Source organism: Coptis chinensis, chromosome 1 (assembly GCF_015680905.1).
Source record: "Coptis chinensis isolate HL-2020 chromosome 1, ASM1568090v1, whole genome shotgun sequence".
NCBI classification, from domain to species: Eukaryota; Viridiplantae; Streptophyta; class Magnoliopsida; order Ranunculales; family Ranunculaceae; genus Coptis; species Coptis chinensis.
The window spans coordinates 26,138,924-26,156,300 of record NC_141456.1 but is presented as its reverse complement, the minus strand read 5'-3'; the positions used below and the strand labels follow the sequence as shown (position 1 = coordinate 26,156,300).

Genomic DNA, 17,377 nt, shown 5'->3' with positions numbered 1-17,377 from the left:
AGTCACATTACATGAGCTTTCTTCAGTTAAATCAAGCTCTTTGGGCTATTAAAAGCAAGAAAACGAGCAATGAGCACTGAAACGGCTAGCCTTCATATCTAGGTCAATAATCTCCCACCATTTTCTCTCATTTTGAGAGAGGAAGGCGCTTCCATTGTAAGATTTATCAGCTCTCTCCATGTTGTAGAGAGTAGTCCAAGTGTTTGATTCTTAATTGCCATGCCAGTAGGCTCTCATCTAGCTCTCAATGCGAATTGTGAGATTTTAAGCGTGTTTTTCTAAAGTGTTGGGACAAGTTCTTGATGTATAAGGACAATGCAACATATCAGCTGATCCATCATCGCTTGAGGGGTAGATGGTTACGAGTAGATGGTTGCAACATATCAGCTATTATAGTAGAGGACAAGTCAGAGCGACATACTTTTTTTTTTTATTGGTGTACTTTAATTCTTATATTGATGTAATATCCTATGTAGACTGAGTATGCCGTTGTGCCGCAGATGCCATTGTAACTCCATTTTTGATGAATGATTGACAAACCAAATGACTAAGTTTTGGAGGTTATGTACCATTCTTCTAATTCAATACCTTCGGTTGTATATTACCTATTTACCTAAGGTTTGTATACTGATTTCAGTGAATGACGTTACAGAAATGTTTTTGATGTACTAACTTTTTATCTTTGTCGTCTGCAGTGTGCACTTGCTACGATGAGAGGCTCAAAGTACGTGTGATTTGGAGATAAATTTATTAGTTTATTGCTTACATGTGTCTATGAAATCAAATAGAATTGGAGATCCCTTTTAAGTAAAATTTTAAACTGTTGCCAGTGTGTATGCTTAGGCATAATGTGAATTGTAAGTATGCTCACCGAAATAATGTTTACACTCTTCGGTAAGTTTTACTATAAAAAAAAAAAAAAAAAAGACATCGCGTGCAAAGCAGGTGCATCTTTGCTAGTATATAAACTAGCGCGCGCCCAAAAAGAAATGAAAATGGCAGCATGGTGCAGCAATAAAATCCCCAACATCTATCACTCCCTTTCTCTTCCGACTTTCATCAAACACTTAACACCAGCACCGCACTTCTCTACAAGTAGACCCAACCTAACAACCTCCTGCTCAAACCAAGTCTCACCTCTTCTCCAAACCCTCAATTCCCGCCAAAAAGAACAAATTTCACTCTACATAAACGTTCTTCAAGAATGGAACAAGAAAATGAACCTTACAGCTGTTACAGAAACAAATGAGGTCATGAAAAGACACGTGGAAGATTCACTTGCTATCATTCCACCTATTCAAAACTCATACACGTCTCATTGTCAATCTTCTTATGAAAATATTAACCTTGTTGATGTCGGTAGTGGGGCTGGACTTCCTGGTTTAATTTTCGCTATCGCGTGCCCAGGTTATTTTTATAGTAGTCCTAATGTTAAGTAAGAGTTGAGTTTTGGTGTGTTTTAGTAGAGGTTGAAAATGGGTTTGTTGTGTTTTTTGTGATTGGTAGGTTGGAAAGTTACGTTGTTGGAATCGATGAATAAACGGTGTTTGTTTTTGGAGCATGCGGTTAGTGTTACTGGTTTATTTAATGTGGAGGTTTTACGCGGAAGAGCTGAGGTATATTTTTTTTTATAAAGTATTTCTGTTTTCAATTTGTTGGTAACAGTAGTAGGTTATGCGAATTTGGTAGTGAAAGATAACAAGACATGATTCTCTTTCTGAAATAGGATAATGTTAGAGAGTGTTTATTGACATTGGCATTTACAAGTAAACATTATAAGCAGAACACATTCTATACTTTCGGAGTGACAATGGTTACATTATTTGTTTCATAAGTGCTGAACTTTATAATATTGTAAGAAATTAAGAAATAGTCATCGAGTATGCCCTTTAGACATTTCAGTGCCTTGGCAAGCCACTAAGCCCTGACATCTGATAATTCAATTGCTTTCCATATCTACTGTAGGGTATATTTTAGTTGCTACTTTTATTTTTTGTGCGATTGTAATTATGGATACCCTCCAATTCTTGTTATATGACAGAATGTGGGTCAAAATCTGGATTTTAGAGAGGTGTTTGATGTAGCAGTGGCAAGAGCTGTAGCAGAAATGAGAGTTTTAGGTAAGATGTACATTTATGACGGGGATTCATTTATGTCTGATTCTTGAACTTTTAATGAACGGTTATTTGTTGTCGATGACTTCTTCTCTCTTAGCTGAATACTGTCTTCCACTTGTTCGCGTTGGTGGCTTGTTTATTGCAGCAAAAGGTCATGACCCTCAGGTAGCATCTTCTTACACCATCTGGATCTTTTTGTGAGACGATTTTCTAATCACATGGAATGGATATGTTCCACAGTCAGCAACTTAGTGGCTTGTGTTTTATAATATATGTTTATGTTCTATAATCTGTTTTCACTGGTTATTGCTGCATCACAAGATTCTCACTAGCAAACCATACCCTTTTCCACACATTATCATCATCATTTGAACATACAAGCTTTGATCAAAGTAGGAAACAACCAAAACAAAAAGGAAATAGAAGCTGGTGTATAGCTTCAGTCAAGTCCATTCTACTATTTGTTTTTTGTGGGAAACTTCATCTAGCGCGTCCCTTTGAGTTTTCAGTAGAATTTTCATTTATTTATTAGATGACTTGTGCCTTGACACACACGATTGTATAAAATTACTTTCTTTTAGGATGTATAATGTAAAGTTTATCTTCTATTGATAAACGAAAAAAAATAAAGGATGTACAATGTAGAATGATAATTTTTCTTTTAAGCAACTAGCAATTTAGAAAGATGAGATGCAATAAATTGTCAATTACTAGATGACTTGTTACCTGTAAGGTTGGGATAAGTAAACTAAAAAATGGGGAAATGTTATACTTGACACATGTGGTTGTAGAAATTTACTTTACTCCCCTTAGCATGTACAAATGTACAATTGAAAATGGGAATCATTAATAAGTGGGGAAAGATAAATACACCTGATTTATATGCAGTTCCAATGCTTACTTCATTCATCTGTATATCGTGAATTTTGTATCTTAATTGTTCTCTCCCATACTCATCATTTTGTTCTGACAGGAGGAAGTAAGGAACGCAGGTAGAGCAATTACTTTATTGGGAGCTTCTGTATTACAGTTGTCTTCAGGTCTGGTTTTGCTCTTTTCCATCAATTAATCATTGCCTTTCACAGAGACAGTTTGCGTCATATATCATTTCCTGTGCCAAATGTCACACAAATAGATTTATCAAGAATATACCTTATGAATAGCCTTTTATACTCCAGTATGATGTAAGGATATGTAAAATTTATTTTACCATCGACACTTCATATTTCAGACAAATCCGTGTCAGAGACTTGGAAACACGGACACTGTCGGATACACATTCTAATGAAAATGAATTTCAGGTTAAGTGTTTAACCCTAACTGTAGCAAACAACAACTAATTAAAGAGACAAAACACAAGATTTATAGTGGTTCGGAGCCATTGCAGTTTCCTATGTCCACTGGAGAAGAAAATGTGTTTTATTGCTTGATTATTCTAGGGTTTATTACAGAGATCTATATATATGCACAATCGTGCATTGCTGTTTCTAAAAGGGTGGAGTTTTACTTATAGAAACTACGTTGTAAAGCCCAAACTGACCAAACTCGATTAGGGGTGCACGCCCCTTGTTCATACCCAAACCAGGGGGTACACACCCTCACGCTCTTTCTTCTCCCACACTCCCTCTCAAGTTGGTGTGAAGATATCTAGTGAGCCCAACTTGGAGAGGATATCATGAAACTGCGATGCTGGAAGTCCCTTGGTAAAAATGTCTGCAAGTTGTTGGTCACTACGAACGAATGAGGTAGTAATTATGTTAGCCTGCACCTTTTTCATGCACAAAGTGGCAATCAGCCTCAATATGTTTAGTTCTCTCATGGAACATAAGATTAGCAACAATATGCATTGTAGCCTGATTATCACAGTAAAGTGTAGTTGGTAGATGAAGACCAAAACATAAATCCTTCAGAAGAGCTCGCAACCAAATAATTTCACTGGTGGTTGAAGCCATAGCTCTATACTCGGCTTCAACACTAGAACGAGCCACCACATTTTGTTTCTTGCTTTTCCAAGTGACTAAGTTACCTTCGACAAAGGTACAATAACCCAAGGTAGACCGTCTATCAATTGGACATCCTGCCCAATCAACATCTGTATATACGGTAATGGATGTATGCCCATTTTTTCGCATCCAAATACCTCTTCCTGGCTACCTTTTTAGATATTGCAGTATTCTAGAAACTACATTCATGTGTTGAATTCTTGGAGCGTGCATAAAGCGACTAACCAAGCTAACTGCATAAGAAATATCTGGTTGAGTAATAGTTAAATAGATTATTAGTTTACCAACTAAGCGCTGATACTGACCAACATCAGTGAAGGGATCACCAGTGTTGTCTAACTTAACTCCATTATCAGTTGGAGAATTAGATGGTTTTATCCCCAGTTTCCTGCTTCACGTAAAAAATCCAACACGTACTTTCTCTGATTAAGAAATATGTTTTTTTTTAATAGGCAATTTTGATCCCTAGAAAGTACTTCATAATACCCAGATCTTTGATGAAGAACTTCTTGTGCAGTAGATCCTTGAGCTTAGAAATCTCGATATGGTCATTACCAGTGATAACTATGTCATCAACATAAATAAGAACAACAACCAAGGCAGACTTGCTAGATTAACAAACAATGAAGGATCAACATCACACCACTTAAGACCAGCTATTACCTAAACAGAACTGAGCTTGGCATACCACGCTCGTGGAGACTGCTTGGGCCTTTTTTAGCTTGCTTACTAATCCAACCTTAGCCTCCTTCGGATGTCCAGGTGGGATGCTCATTTACACTTCTTCTTTAAGATCGCTGTGCAAGAATGCATTTTTAACATCCATCTAAAATAATTTACAGTTTTGATTTACAGCTAGAGATACAAAACTCTAAACGTGTTCATCTTAGCAATTGGTGCAAAAGTTTCATTGTAGTCCTGACTATATGTTTGGGTGAATCCCTTTGCAACGAGTCGAGTTTTAGGTCTCTCTAAAGAACCATCATTGTTGAACTTGTTTCTGAACACCCAACGACAATCAACTGTTTTCTTCCCGTAAGGTATCATAACAATCTCCCAAATTTCATTCTCGTCTAGAGTAGGAAGTTCTTCTTGCATCGCCTTTCTCCATACTGGACAAGAATTAGCTTCTCTAAAGTTTTTTGGTTCTTACATATCATCAACTGCACTCAAGAAAGCATGATGAGATGAAGTGATATTGACATATGTTATATACTCCTGTAGAGGATATGAAACATCATGCAATAAATAAAAATTTCTGGAGAATACCTTTCCCTATCAGATTTATAGTAATCCTTGAGAGTTACTGGAGGTCGTCTCACTCTTTCAGATTGTCGAGGAACTGGAGGAGCTTGAGGCTCAGGTGGAGGGCGCATGCCCCTTAAATACTCAATAGGTGAGGGGCATGCCCTCCCCATCCGATAAATCGGAACATCGGCGATTGAAGGGGGCGGCCTTTAGTTGCTTCATTAGGTGAAGCGCCGCGCCCTGCAATGCTGTCTTGAATCAGTCACGATTTCTTCAGCAGGAACAATGAGTGGTACACCCTCAATTACTTCTGCAGTAGGTTCAATAACTTCTGCGGCAAGAACCATAACTTCACCAACTGGGAGAGGTGCCAAATCTGATAAACACTCCCCCTGGGACCGATTTCCAAGCACAACTAGAGCTTGAAAGAAAGTTTCAGATTTTACAAATCATACATCACGAGAGACAACCAGTTTTCTTGTCGCCAGATTGTAACATATATAGCCTTTCTGTGGAAGAGTAACCAAAAAAGGTACATCGAGTAGCCTGAGCATCGAATTTATCTCGATGAATTGCTTACTGATACACATAACAAACACACCCGAAAACTCGCAGATGAGAGAGATCCAGCGGCCTAGATTTGAGCACTAGTATTACTTAGGAACATTTATGCCCATCATAAGAGCACGAGTGGTCTCCAAAAGATGTCTGTTTTTTCTTTCAGCCACCCCATTCTGCTGAGGTGTGCGAACACAACTAATTTGCTACGAAGATACTCATGTAACAGGCCTTTGGAAAACTCAGTACCATTGTCAGATCTAAACATCTCGATTTTAGCACCAAACTGATTAGTAACAATATTATGAAAATCTTTGAAAACAGTCACAACCTCAGTCTTCGATTTCAACAAATATATCCATGTAGCACGAGATTTATCATCAATAAACAACACAAAATACTTATAGCCATCATAAGAATTAACAGGAGCAGGTCTCCACAAATCAAAGTGGATTAACCAAACAAATTATTAGACATAGTATGTGAGTTTAGAAAAGGTAAACGAGTTTGTTTAGAAAATTGACAAACATCACAAACTTCATTAGAGTTCATAAAAACAAACGGAAACAAATGTGACAAGACACGACTTGATAGATGCCCAAGTCTTTTGTGCAAAATACGACTCTCAACTAAACCACTAGCTTGACACGCCTTCTTATGAGAATTCAGCAAATATAACCCATTCGAATAAATGCCTTTACCAATCGTCCTCTTCGACTTTCGATCCTGAAAGACGACAGAGTTGGGATCACAATTTAAGGAGTTTGTAATTTTTTCAACAGATAGAAGCTGAACGGGGAATGACAGAACAACAAGAGCGTCATTATTGGGTTTTTGAGATAAAAAATTTATTTGACCACTACCTAGAATAGGAACGGTGGATCCATTGGCCATGAAGATATTATGTTTCCCTATCTTGGGTACAAAATTATGGACAGATGAAGGGCAATTAGCCATATGATCAGTTGCCCCTGAATCAATTATCCATGAATCACTATTTTCTGGCATAGTAAAATAGACATGTAAATTACCTGTCACATGAGTTGAAGCAGACAGACCTTTGTCAGATGGACTGGACTTGGTAAGCTATTGGAGAATTTGACTCAACTGATGACTGATATCTGAGTTGGAGATTGATGTCTCGGCTACTGCAACGTGATCTTTCTTGGACGGTTCCTTTTTAAGTTGCGGATGCAATTCTCAACAACGGTCCTTGGTGTGTCAGTTTTTTCCACAATGAGCACAGTGAAGTGGATCCCTTTTTCCTGTGACTTCTTTCGAAAACCGTTCTCTATAAGCAGAACAGAAGACTCAGAGATTGGAGACTTCAACTTGGAGTTCATGGTTTTCTTCCTTGTTTCCTCTCGCTGAATGGTTGCACAAACAACGACAAGTGATGGAAGAGTGCTTTCCATTAGAATATTGCTCTCCAGATTTTCATATTCTGGTTTGAGACTATGAAACAATGCGAAGATTTTATCCTCTTCATCCCGTTTCAAAAGTGTCTTAGCATCTATGGTGTGTGGGTGATGTATATGTTTGATTCATCCAACAATTTCTTTGGATTCCCAAGGTGTTATGTAAAGTTTTTCTCACTTTGTTGCAAAGAACCGATTGCAAGTTGAAGTTCAAACACACGGGCAGAGTTGTTCTGGTTTCCGTATAAATCTTCAATCGACTCCCACATCTCCTTTGCATAATCAGAGAAGGTAAAGATGCCAGCAATAGTTGACTCCATTGAATTGAGCAACCAAGAACTAACAAGTTGATCATTAGAAACCCAATTCTCATATTCGGCATCACTAATGGCAGGACACTCTTTTGCACCATTAATAAACCCTAGTTTTCTTTTTCCACCTAGAGATAAAACAATAGCCCTAGGCCAAAGTATATAATTTGTTCCATTCAAAAGAATTGAAGGCAGTTTCCAATCAAAATTAGATACAGTCTTTGTAATTACAAAAGACTTTGGGTTTGTATTTGGATTTGTCATAGCAAGCTTTTGGGTTTAATTTAGAAGAGATTGATGGAGAGAAGAGATTAAATACTACACTCAGATACCATGTAGCAAACAACAACTAATTAAAGAGACAAAACACAAGATTTATAGTGGTTCGGAGCCATTGCGGCTTTCTACGTCCACTGGAGAAGAAAGGGTGTTTTATTGCTTGATTATTCTAGGGTTTATTACAGAGATCTATATATATGCACAATCGTGCATTGCTGTTTCTAAAAGGGTGGAGTTTTACTTATAGAAACTACGCTGTAAAGCCCAAACCGACCAAACTTGATTAGGGGGTGCACGCCCTTTGTTCATACCCAAACCAGGGGGCGCACGCCCTCATGCTCTTTCTTCCCCCACGCTAACAGAAGACGGAAAAGAAGTGACCAACATGGAGAGATAAGAAAAATCACATTCCTTGACCAAATTTCATTTTAAGAGTATAGAAAAATATCCTTCTCTCCATCTAAATTCCGGGTTACAGATGGACTCGGGTAATGTTTGAGGTTTATTTAAAGAGCGCTATGATAACCTGGTATTGTTGTGTTCAATAGAAACCACATATTATACTGAATATTCATAAGAATTAGGATCAGCTTATCTGATGTCTGAGCACAGATGTTTAAAATAATTAAACTACTCTGCCCTTGTACCCAAGTGCTCTCAAAATGCCGTGTACGACACTTCTTACTCGTGTTGGACACCTACACATATTCGTGCCAATGTCGCTTAGTGTCAAATAGTCCTGTAGAAGGTTAACGGCCTACGGTATCCTGTTTTTTTTCAAAATTTTCCGTGTTGCATATGATACTCTTATCAGTATACATACTTCCTAGGATGAAACTCTAGTAACGATAATGCTTGCACTAACTTAATATGTAATTGAAGTATCCCGAAGAAGAGAAATTTACATTGTATAGCTTCTGATATCCCTAATACTGGAGAAATAACTTAGAGTTACATCATGCAGAGGGCAGAAACATTTCTTAATCCTTTTATTCATTTATGAATGTTATTTCATTTTCTATTACACATTTATAAATTGGACAACCAGGAAACATAGGTGAAGTTGAGAGTTGAGACAGATGAGACCGATGAACATTGAGCAGTTAGATTAGGCCAAATTAGAAATAACAATATCCGTGAAATAAGGAAAATGGCCCTAGATTTTGGTAAGATAAAAGGAAAACGAAATTATATCAGACGGTTTGCATGAATGGAGAAATTGATATTAGGTAACATTCTAACTGAGATGGGTGCCTTGCTTGAGTGAAGAGATAATCCCAACTTTTAGAAGAGTGGCATGGAAATAATGGTCTATATTACAATTTCTAATTCTTGGTTATCTGTAAGCTGATCATGATATGATCCATTTGAGGTCCGTAAGGACAGCGTATCCTAGTTTACTTCCATATGGGGTTTAATGGGCGTATAAGTAAATTGATTGATGGTTTTCTAGCTAGTGTCATCATTTTTTGTGTCTCACTACTCTAGTCACCCTAAATGGCATAAGTTATAATTGTTATTTCATTAGCGCGCTTCTCGAAGTTTAATAAATGTGCTATGATTACTGATCCAACAAAAAAATAAAATGAAGGAAACTAAGATGCTTTTTCTGTAGCCAGTGGAATCACATAGCCCGTATGGTCAGCGAACTGCCGTTGTTTGCTTAAAAGATCGTCCTACGCCAAGGAAGTATCCCCGTGATCCTGGTACGCCAGCAAAGGTACCACTGTAAAAAATACACATCATCCACTTTTCAGTTTGCGTTGGTCCATGATGGATTACGTTTATGCTATTGAACAATTGATTCTGTGAATTAAAAAACTATTAATAAGAAGATTTTACTCTTGAGCTCATCCTGGTATCCACCAAAGTTGTGTTGTTACAATGACATACATATTCAACGGTTGTAGCTGCCTCAGACATGCATTTGCAGGATGACATTTACTCTTTCTCTTTTTTATGGCCCTCCACTTGTATAGCTGAGGCGATGAAGCAGTATGCTGGTATATTCTTTTGTTTCTTTCTTACTATGCTTTTCTTTTTCTCTGAAATCCTTGGTTTGTCCATTACTTTGTGTATTATTAACATGGGTGAGCTAAATAACTCCTGTTATAAGTTATAACTTCTAGTCTATATAAAGAATGCAATCTGCAACTGTTTATTGCCTTAATAAAAACAACATAATCCATTTGATGTGAGAGTTGAGTTCACATATTCATATTATAACTTTTGTATGATGTGATAGCATATTCATTAATAAATGATTAAGGAACATGAGTGCACAAGTGTCACGATAGATGATAATATGTCTGATTGCCACATATTCCTTCAACAGATCAACTAATCTAAATTTACAACTTGAGCAGTTGAACTATCTGCTAATAATGCAATATTATAATATCCCAGTTTGCTGCGTTTAAATTTGCCAACAAGCAGCAGCCAATATATTAACCAATCTATGCTCGCTAGTTTGGATATGTTGCTATAGATATAGTACATGTGTGTGCTGATCTGTTCAGTAAATTAATTTTCCTATAATAAGCGTTTGATGGATAAACTGTAACTTTCAGGTTTTGTATAAGCTAATAATAATATTCTCCTCCCATGCTAATAATAATAATATTTTCCTATAATAAGCGTTTGATTTAGGGTTAGTTATGGATAATCCCCCATTTTCAAAAATATTAGGGCAAGATCCAACGGCTACGAGATTGTTTTTTTTTTACATGGAGAAGCATTACCAGCATTACCGTTGGATTTTACAAGGGGGGGGGGGGGGGAATCCCTAATATTTTTGAATATGGGGGCCATCACTAATTGCAACTATTAATGGCGAGTCATCCCTAACTAACCCTTGATTTTACAACATTTAGTTGGCTGAGCTTTCCTGTATAATCCCACATGATCCGAAAAATTAAAAACTTTAATTTGATTACGCTAATTTCTTTCATGACATAGGATTTTGGGTTAAAAGAGATGATTAGAGCATACTTTTACAACTTTTTTTAACGTGGTCCTAACATATTCGTACACGATAACCACCAGTAGGAAGAACTGAAGAAGGTATGATTCTCTTGTATATGGAATAGGATTGACATCTACTTTTTAATCATCTTTGAGGAGAGTAATAAACTTGGTTTGATATCTTGTGTCTTCCAAAGTTCCATCTCAATCATCTTCACAGAAGTTACACAGAATTAAAAAGTACAAAGTTCAAGCAGAAAGGTTGTAAGAGTAAGGTTATAATACAGCTATGGGAGATAGACTATTACCTAACTCCCACTCCACTTGCACTTAACTTAATAATGAAGAGTTAAAGTTTCTACATATGCTACTAAACGGTAGTCATAAAGCAGAAGTGGCCCAGGATAACTGCATGCGAAGGTGAAATAGTGGAACCTAGATCCCTGCAAATGGGTCTGGTCTTACCAAGACAGTTCCTTCAGTTTTTGTTTGTCTCTAGACATTTTTTGGAAGTCAAATTCTGGACATGTCTTCTGAAAAACCTCTCAAAAGCCTCTTAAATTTAAATTTGACGACGATCTATATAGTGTGATTATAATGATTAACTCATTTGTTCTTCATTTTTCTATAATCATCTAGTAATATTTTGTAATTTATTAGAATATCATTTCAAATTCATAAAAATCAGGAGAATGCGAGTCTTTGCTTCATCATGTCTCTGGTCACTTTTTTCGCTTCTTAATCAGGAGAAACTGCCAGAATCAAGCTTATTATATTTTCAATGCTTCTGGAAATTCTTCTTTGGAAGAGTATACTGGAGCTGAACATGCTTAATCTAGAATAAACTCTATTATAAGTTTCTGAGTTTGGGAGAAATTTGTATTTCTGACGCAGATTCAGAGTCAAACTCACTTTATTTATACACTCCTAACATAGTTAATCTTGTAAATCGATAATAGTTGTTATCCTAATTATTCAATTTTTTTATGTTATACAGTTTGACGTCCTTTACCATATTCTGTCCTGTAGGTATTTTCTATGTTATTAGTACTGAAGTTGTAGCTAGATCATACCTATCTATTGGTATTATACATTTCTATCATTATAATCTCTGTCGACATTACCTATAGGCGTTATTATATATTATCAAAAACTTTGAGACTATTTTCTATATCTTTTTTTTTGGGCACGCAAGTAAAGATATATTATTATTCTATAATTTAAAAAATGTTTGAATTACGACTATTCATCTAGCTACATGAGGTCCCTAGTCAAATCTATAGTATGTCCTGAACGGGCATTCTACACATGTGATAAAGGAAGGCCTGGTTAAGCTCCATAGTGCATTAGCGCTTCTCTATGACTCAAATGAGATCCCTTCTTTGCTGCAGCATCTGCACCAAAATCGTCTAATATATTTCATTCTATGATATCTGTTTACTAAAAGAAACCATACAAATTCATAATTTATACTAAAATTAACCTTTGGAGAATCTATAGATATATTTCAAACTGGGTTCCCCAAGAAACAAAACGAACTTTTCGAAATTTTGTAATTTGGGCGTGTATTCCATAGAGGGGTTATATAACAGATATAGAGGTCATTCCAGGGTTGACGGAATTTCCTGTATATGGAGTAATTGTGTTTAGAAGTTACATAAGACTATAAGAGAAATATGTCTGCCTTGATAATATCCTGGTTATACTTGCTGGTCTAACACCATTAAAGACGGCTAATGTCTCTTTTGTTCAAACTCTGGGACATGGCATTTTCCTTGAAAAGGGACGTGTATTCTTTTTCAACCTTCAAAACGACCAATGTCCCAAAATTGTGGTCCTCCATCAGATTATCCATTTTGGTCCCAAGACGAAATGTGTACATGTTAGATTCAATGCACCTGTAAATCTGTAATAGGTGTTGAAATGTTCTAAAGACCTATATCAAAAAACAAATAAAATGTTCTATAGACTTTAGCCACTCTAGTCATCTAGTCTTACCAGTCTACTTCGGGCCTCAGCTAGAAGTCAATGGCTTATTTACAAGCGTGCGGGTCGGTAAGATGATTCCATGTACAATTGCCATGGAAAAAGATGGTGAAAACTGAGAGAGGATTGTAAAGAACTAACAGTGTTTTAAAGCTGTGGCTTTAGGCACAAATCACACTAATATATAGGTTATATATTCAACTAACTCTAATGATGTTGTTTATAGTTGTGATATAGGTAAACATTTTTGCTTGGAACCCCTTTTATTTTCCATTAGTTTACTCAAAGTACGACTGTAGCTTTACGCCTACCGCTGATACAACTTTGAACCATTAGATGAACACGTTTAGTAATTATTCTCAGAGCTGCACCACACTCCATGTTCACTGATCTCGTCTCTTTAAGTTAGGTACCCTAATTTTGCACCATGAATATTAACTATTAGGTCTTAATTAAGATGAATGTGTACTTGAACCAGGGTGGACTGGTGGAGTATCGATCTGATACCATATGATATGAGTTTTGAGTAGTTAGTGAAGTGTAAACACAGGTACTTTGAATCTTTCAGTTAACTTTATATAGCCAGACATAAAGGCATGGCAAAAAGAAAGGAAGAGAATTGAAAAGTGTTAGAATCTTGATTTGATAATTCCTTGTTTTAGTCAGTGTTTACTGTTGAAAAGAATCAATTATATTTAGTTATGTGAGGTTGTTCTTAAACATAGAATAATACAATTACCACAAATGAGGAGAATGGGGCATCAATAGAGCATTAGAGCCTAGAGGGGGTTGAGTCATGTCAGTTCTAATTATGATCTAATCTCCTTGTTAGGGTCTAAATAATGGGTATTATTGCGTCCTATGTTTCCTGCAGGCATGAAATATTTAAAAATACCATTATAATTAGAACAAGTTGAAATGGTGGAAATTAAAGGCAACAAAAGCATGTAGGTAGGAGTGTAGGACCGTAGGAGATTGCACCTTTTTCCCAAACTTTAATTTTACACAAATTGCAATAAAAATATAGAAAACCTAACCTAGCTCCTAATGCTTTTTGCCCTCTTTGTTGAGCAAATTAAAAGATTGCAGAAGCTTCCACAATTACTTTCTACAAGGACCTCCATGGTTACACTGTTTAAGACTTGGAATTTAGGCTTTGGTTATAGTCAAAAGTTTTAGTAGAGTTTCTGAGTTTATTAATGTTTTGCTAGAAATGCTCATTGGATAGACTTAGAAAACTTTGAACTGAAAGAATGAGATACTTACTCATTTCTTTGAAAACTATGGATTGCTTGGACCTTACTGTCAAATCGAGGGAATATAAGTCTCATTCACCTTGTTTTTTTCCTGTTGTTTTGAATCCAATATATTTGTCAGGGGGCAATGCAACTATGTAAGAATGATGGTAACCTGGCAACCGATTTCATTTTGAAACTGGTTCAAGGACCTCTCGTCTTCACATAACTGGAAGCGTTTTATCTGCATACTTTGCGTCAGATGAGATACTTATTCTTACAAACAGCCAATCAGTCAAAGATCAAAATCTGCAAAACTGTACTTGGAGCTATATCCCAAACTACCAATCAATCAAAGATCAAAAGAAGCATATGAAAATTGTATTTTATCTGTACATCTTTATGTTTGCTTTTGCTTTCCAGCCTTTGCTCCTCTCCCAAATTCGGATTGATTACATTTTTTCCTCTGAGAATTATTTTGAGTACAATAGCCTTATAGCCCATAGTAATGATGTTTGTGAGCATGGTCAAAGGTATAGACAAATAATTAAATCTAGTATAAATTTGATTAATCTAATCACACATGACACATCCATATATCTCAGACAGAGTTATAAAATACAAATTTCAAGACTAATTACTACTTGAACTTCTGAAATTTGAACAAACCAAAGAATATCACTCTTGTAAATGTGCGTAATTTCTCTACAGATGACCAATTCAGAGTAAACTAAAGGTTCTTAATTTTTTTGCTCACTCCCATATTTATATATCGCCAAAAAAAAAGTTGCGTGTGTGTGTGTGTGTGTGTGGGCACATAAAGCACAGTTCTCAGATGAGCGGGGGAAGTGAAATCTGCCAAATTTTGATATCACAATCCAAACTACCACTGTAAACAAGATAAGAAGCAGTAGAAGTAGAACTTGTAGAATTATAATCATCTTTAGCTGTCAAGCACTTGACTGGGCCATTATGTCCTTCCAACACTGCCAAACATGAGTAACATCTACCAACACCCCTTCTCCAAATTCTAACTGTTTTATCAGCTGACCCACTGCATACCAAATCTGATACTATGGCCAAGCACAATACAGCCTTGGTGTGCCCTCTAAGAGCACCCACAACCACCATATGAGCCTCACTTCCACAATCATCACCATCGCGACCACTACTACCGTCTTTCTCCCACACCACGATTGATCGATCGCACGCACCTGAATACAAAATCGACCCATCACTACTTAGTGCCAAAGCGTTAACCCCCGAACGATGTTTCTCTAGTGTGTCCACTAAGGAATGCTTCTTATCTCCATATGCCTTATTCCACACCTTAATTTTGTTATCAGCTGATCCAGTATAGACAAAGCCATTGTTAGACACAGCAATGGCATTGATAGCATCATCATGAGCATTGTTAACTGATTCTAAACATCTAAAATCCGATGTTCGCCAAATCTTGAACGTTCTGTCCCATGAAGCAGAGTAAAGAAGAGCGTCATCTCTTGAAAAAACCAAAGCTGATACTGCATCAACATGATGTACCCATGTGCATTTCTTATGTCTACGCACTTGTACATAATTTTTAGGAGGTAGTAGTTTCATGACTCGGTCACCAAGTGTAGGAAGAGTAGCTAACTTCTTGTATTTCTGGTTCATGTCGTCATCGATTTGCCACACTCTGATCTTGTTGTCTTGATGAGCACTGAAAAGAGTGTTTCCCAATATCACTAGTGACTTAACTGCTCCATTACGTATAGCGACAACGTTGTCATCATGATGAATTGGGTCTGAGTTCAGAGGTTCATGGTTCCATACTCTAATTTCTTGGTTGGAAGAGCCACTATAGAGGTATTTACCAGAGAGAGTAAGAGAGGAAACATATGAAGAGTGGCCTTTGAGTGTTGAGATGCACTGGTAGTGTGTAAGAGAGAGCTGTTCTTGTATCTGGGAGGATTTAGAGGCAAGTGAAGGAACAGATGCAAGACTTGGTTGAGAAGAGAATGAGGTTGAGTGATCTGAGTAAAAGTGGCTGGAGTGAGATTGGGAATTCTTGTCTGAATGACATGGTAAAGAACATGGGATGATCCCCATGTTTTTTTTTTTGGAATTTGGAGAGAATGAGGCAGTTGCGTTGGAGGGGGAAGTTCGAAGATATTTAAGGTGGAAGCTGAGGAGTATTTTAGACCAAGGAGGGTAGGACTCAAATGAACTGTTCAAGTTGTGTGAGTAATCAGAGTGGGTACTCTACTACTCTGGCATCATCTAAAGAGAATTCTTTTTCCACTTTTGGTTCATTGGTTCATATCATTTTTGCTCATACAGTGTGCGCCAGTGGATGACAAAAACTTTTTACGCATTGGCTCATAGCATTTTTGGACATTTGAGGCCCTTACGACAAATCCAACCAAAATGCAGCTGAGTAAGATTTTGAAGTGAGCTGCAGCTTCTAAGAGGAACCTTGCCCTCTTTTCAATCACTGTGGTGGTCGCCCACGAAGGAAAGAAGGTCGGTGTGATTTTAGTTGGACAAGGTTGTTTAAAGCTCTATTATGTAGCCCACTCCAAAGTTGCTTCCCAGCTGAAATGATTTTACTCACGGACAGATTATGAAATTAAAAAAATATTTTCTAGAATCCAGGTTTAATTTGCACATAATTCAGCCGATTGCTACATTTATACACATAAATTCAATGATTCTAAGCTCAAAAGGTCAATGGTTCCATGTCCCTCATGATGGGGGGTCTGAAGTAGCTCAGCTCCTATAGGTAGGGAGTAGGGAGGACAAATCGAAAACACCCTTGATTTCATAACGAAGATTCTTTTCTTAATATTATATACTAATCTTGTAGCCTTTTCTTTTTCGATAATGCTAATCTTGTAGCCTAAACAGCTAAACTTATGAGTATTTGAAGTCTTGACCTAGCATCAAGCCTTTTATTTAGTCACCTGAGAGTTGAGAGGGAGTTTCAAGTCCTCCACCCAAATAAAACAAATCCTGCACCCTGAAGGAACTGAGAAATGCATTTTAAAGTCGCGACCAACATCCGAACAATCAAGCGCACTCTGTCGGAATTAAGTAATAATAAGTTCGACTGTTGAACCTGGGGAAGGACTTTGTGTGGTTGCAGCTCAATGGTTTACCCCTATGTTTTTTAAATGTTGGTATATAAATCTTCTTTATTTACGCGAAGACAACGATTAGTTTTGTAAATGAATCACTGATGCCAGGAGTAAATTCTTAGCCTAACACAGTTGCGGT

General features: G+C 36.9%; 2 protein-coding genes across 3 annotated transcripts; one reads left to right on the top strand and one right to left on the bottom strand.

Annotated features, from left to right (window-relative positions):
• The first annotated feature begins 964 nt into the window (after positions 1–964).
• On the top strand, positions 965–9,787 carry LOC147523164 (S-adenosyl-L-methionine-dependent methyltransferases superfamily protein). 2 transcript variants are annotated; one of them, XM_086597654.1, is made up of 6 exons: positions 965–1,407; positions 1,507–1,616; positions 2,042–2,120; positions 2,215–2,282; positions 3,091–3,157; positions 9,554–9,787. In XM_086597654.1, exons 1-6 carry the CDS (start codon positions 990–992, stop codon positions 9,664–9,666), a joined length of 855 nt encoding a protein of 284 aa, XP_086453780.1. In that variant the 5' UTR covers positions 965–989; the 3' UTR covers positions 9,667–9,787. The 2 variants fall into 2 exon arrangements, with proteins under 2 accessions (XP_086453780.1, XP_086453785.1); XM_086597659.1 differs by having other exon boundaries at positions 9,550–9,787.
• Positions 9,788–14,655: 4,868 nt separating this feature from the next.
• Positions 14,656–16,764, bottom strand: LOC147523163 (Transducin/WD40 repeat-like superfamily protein). The gene has a single exon (XM_086597646.1). It carries the CDS (start codon positions 16,208–16,210, stop codon positions 14,951–14,953), a length of 1,260 nt encoding a protein of 419 aa, XP_086453772.1. The 5' UTR covers positions 16,211–16,764; the 3' UTR covers positions 14,656–14,950.
• Between the last annotated feature and the right edge of the window lie 613 nt (positions 16,765–17,377).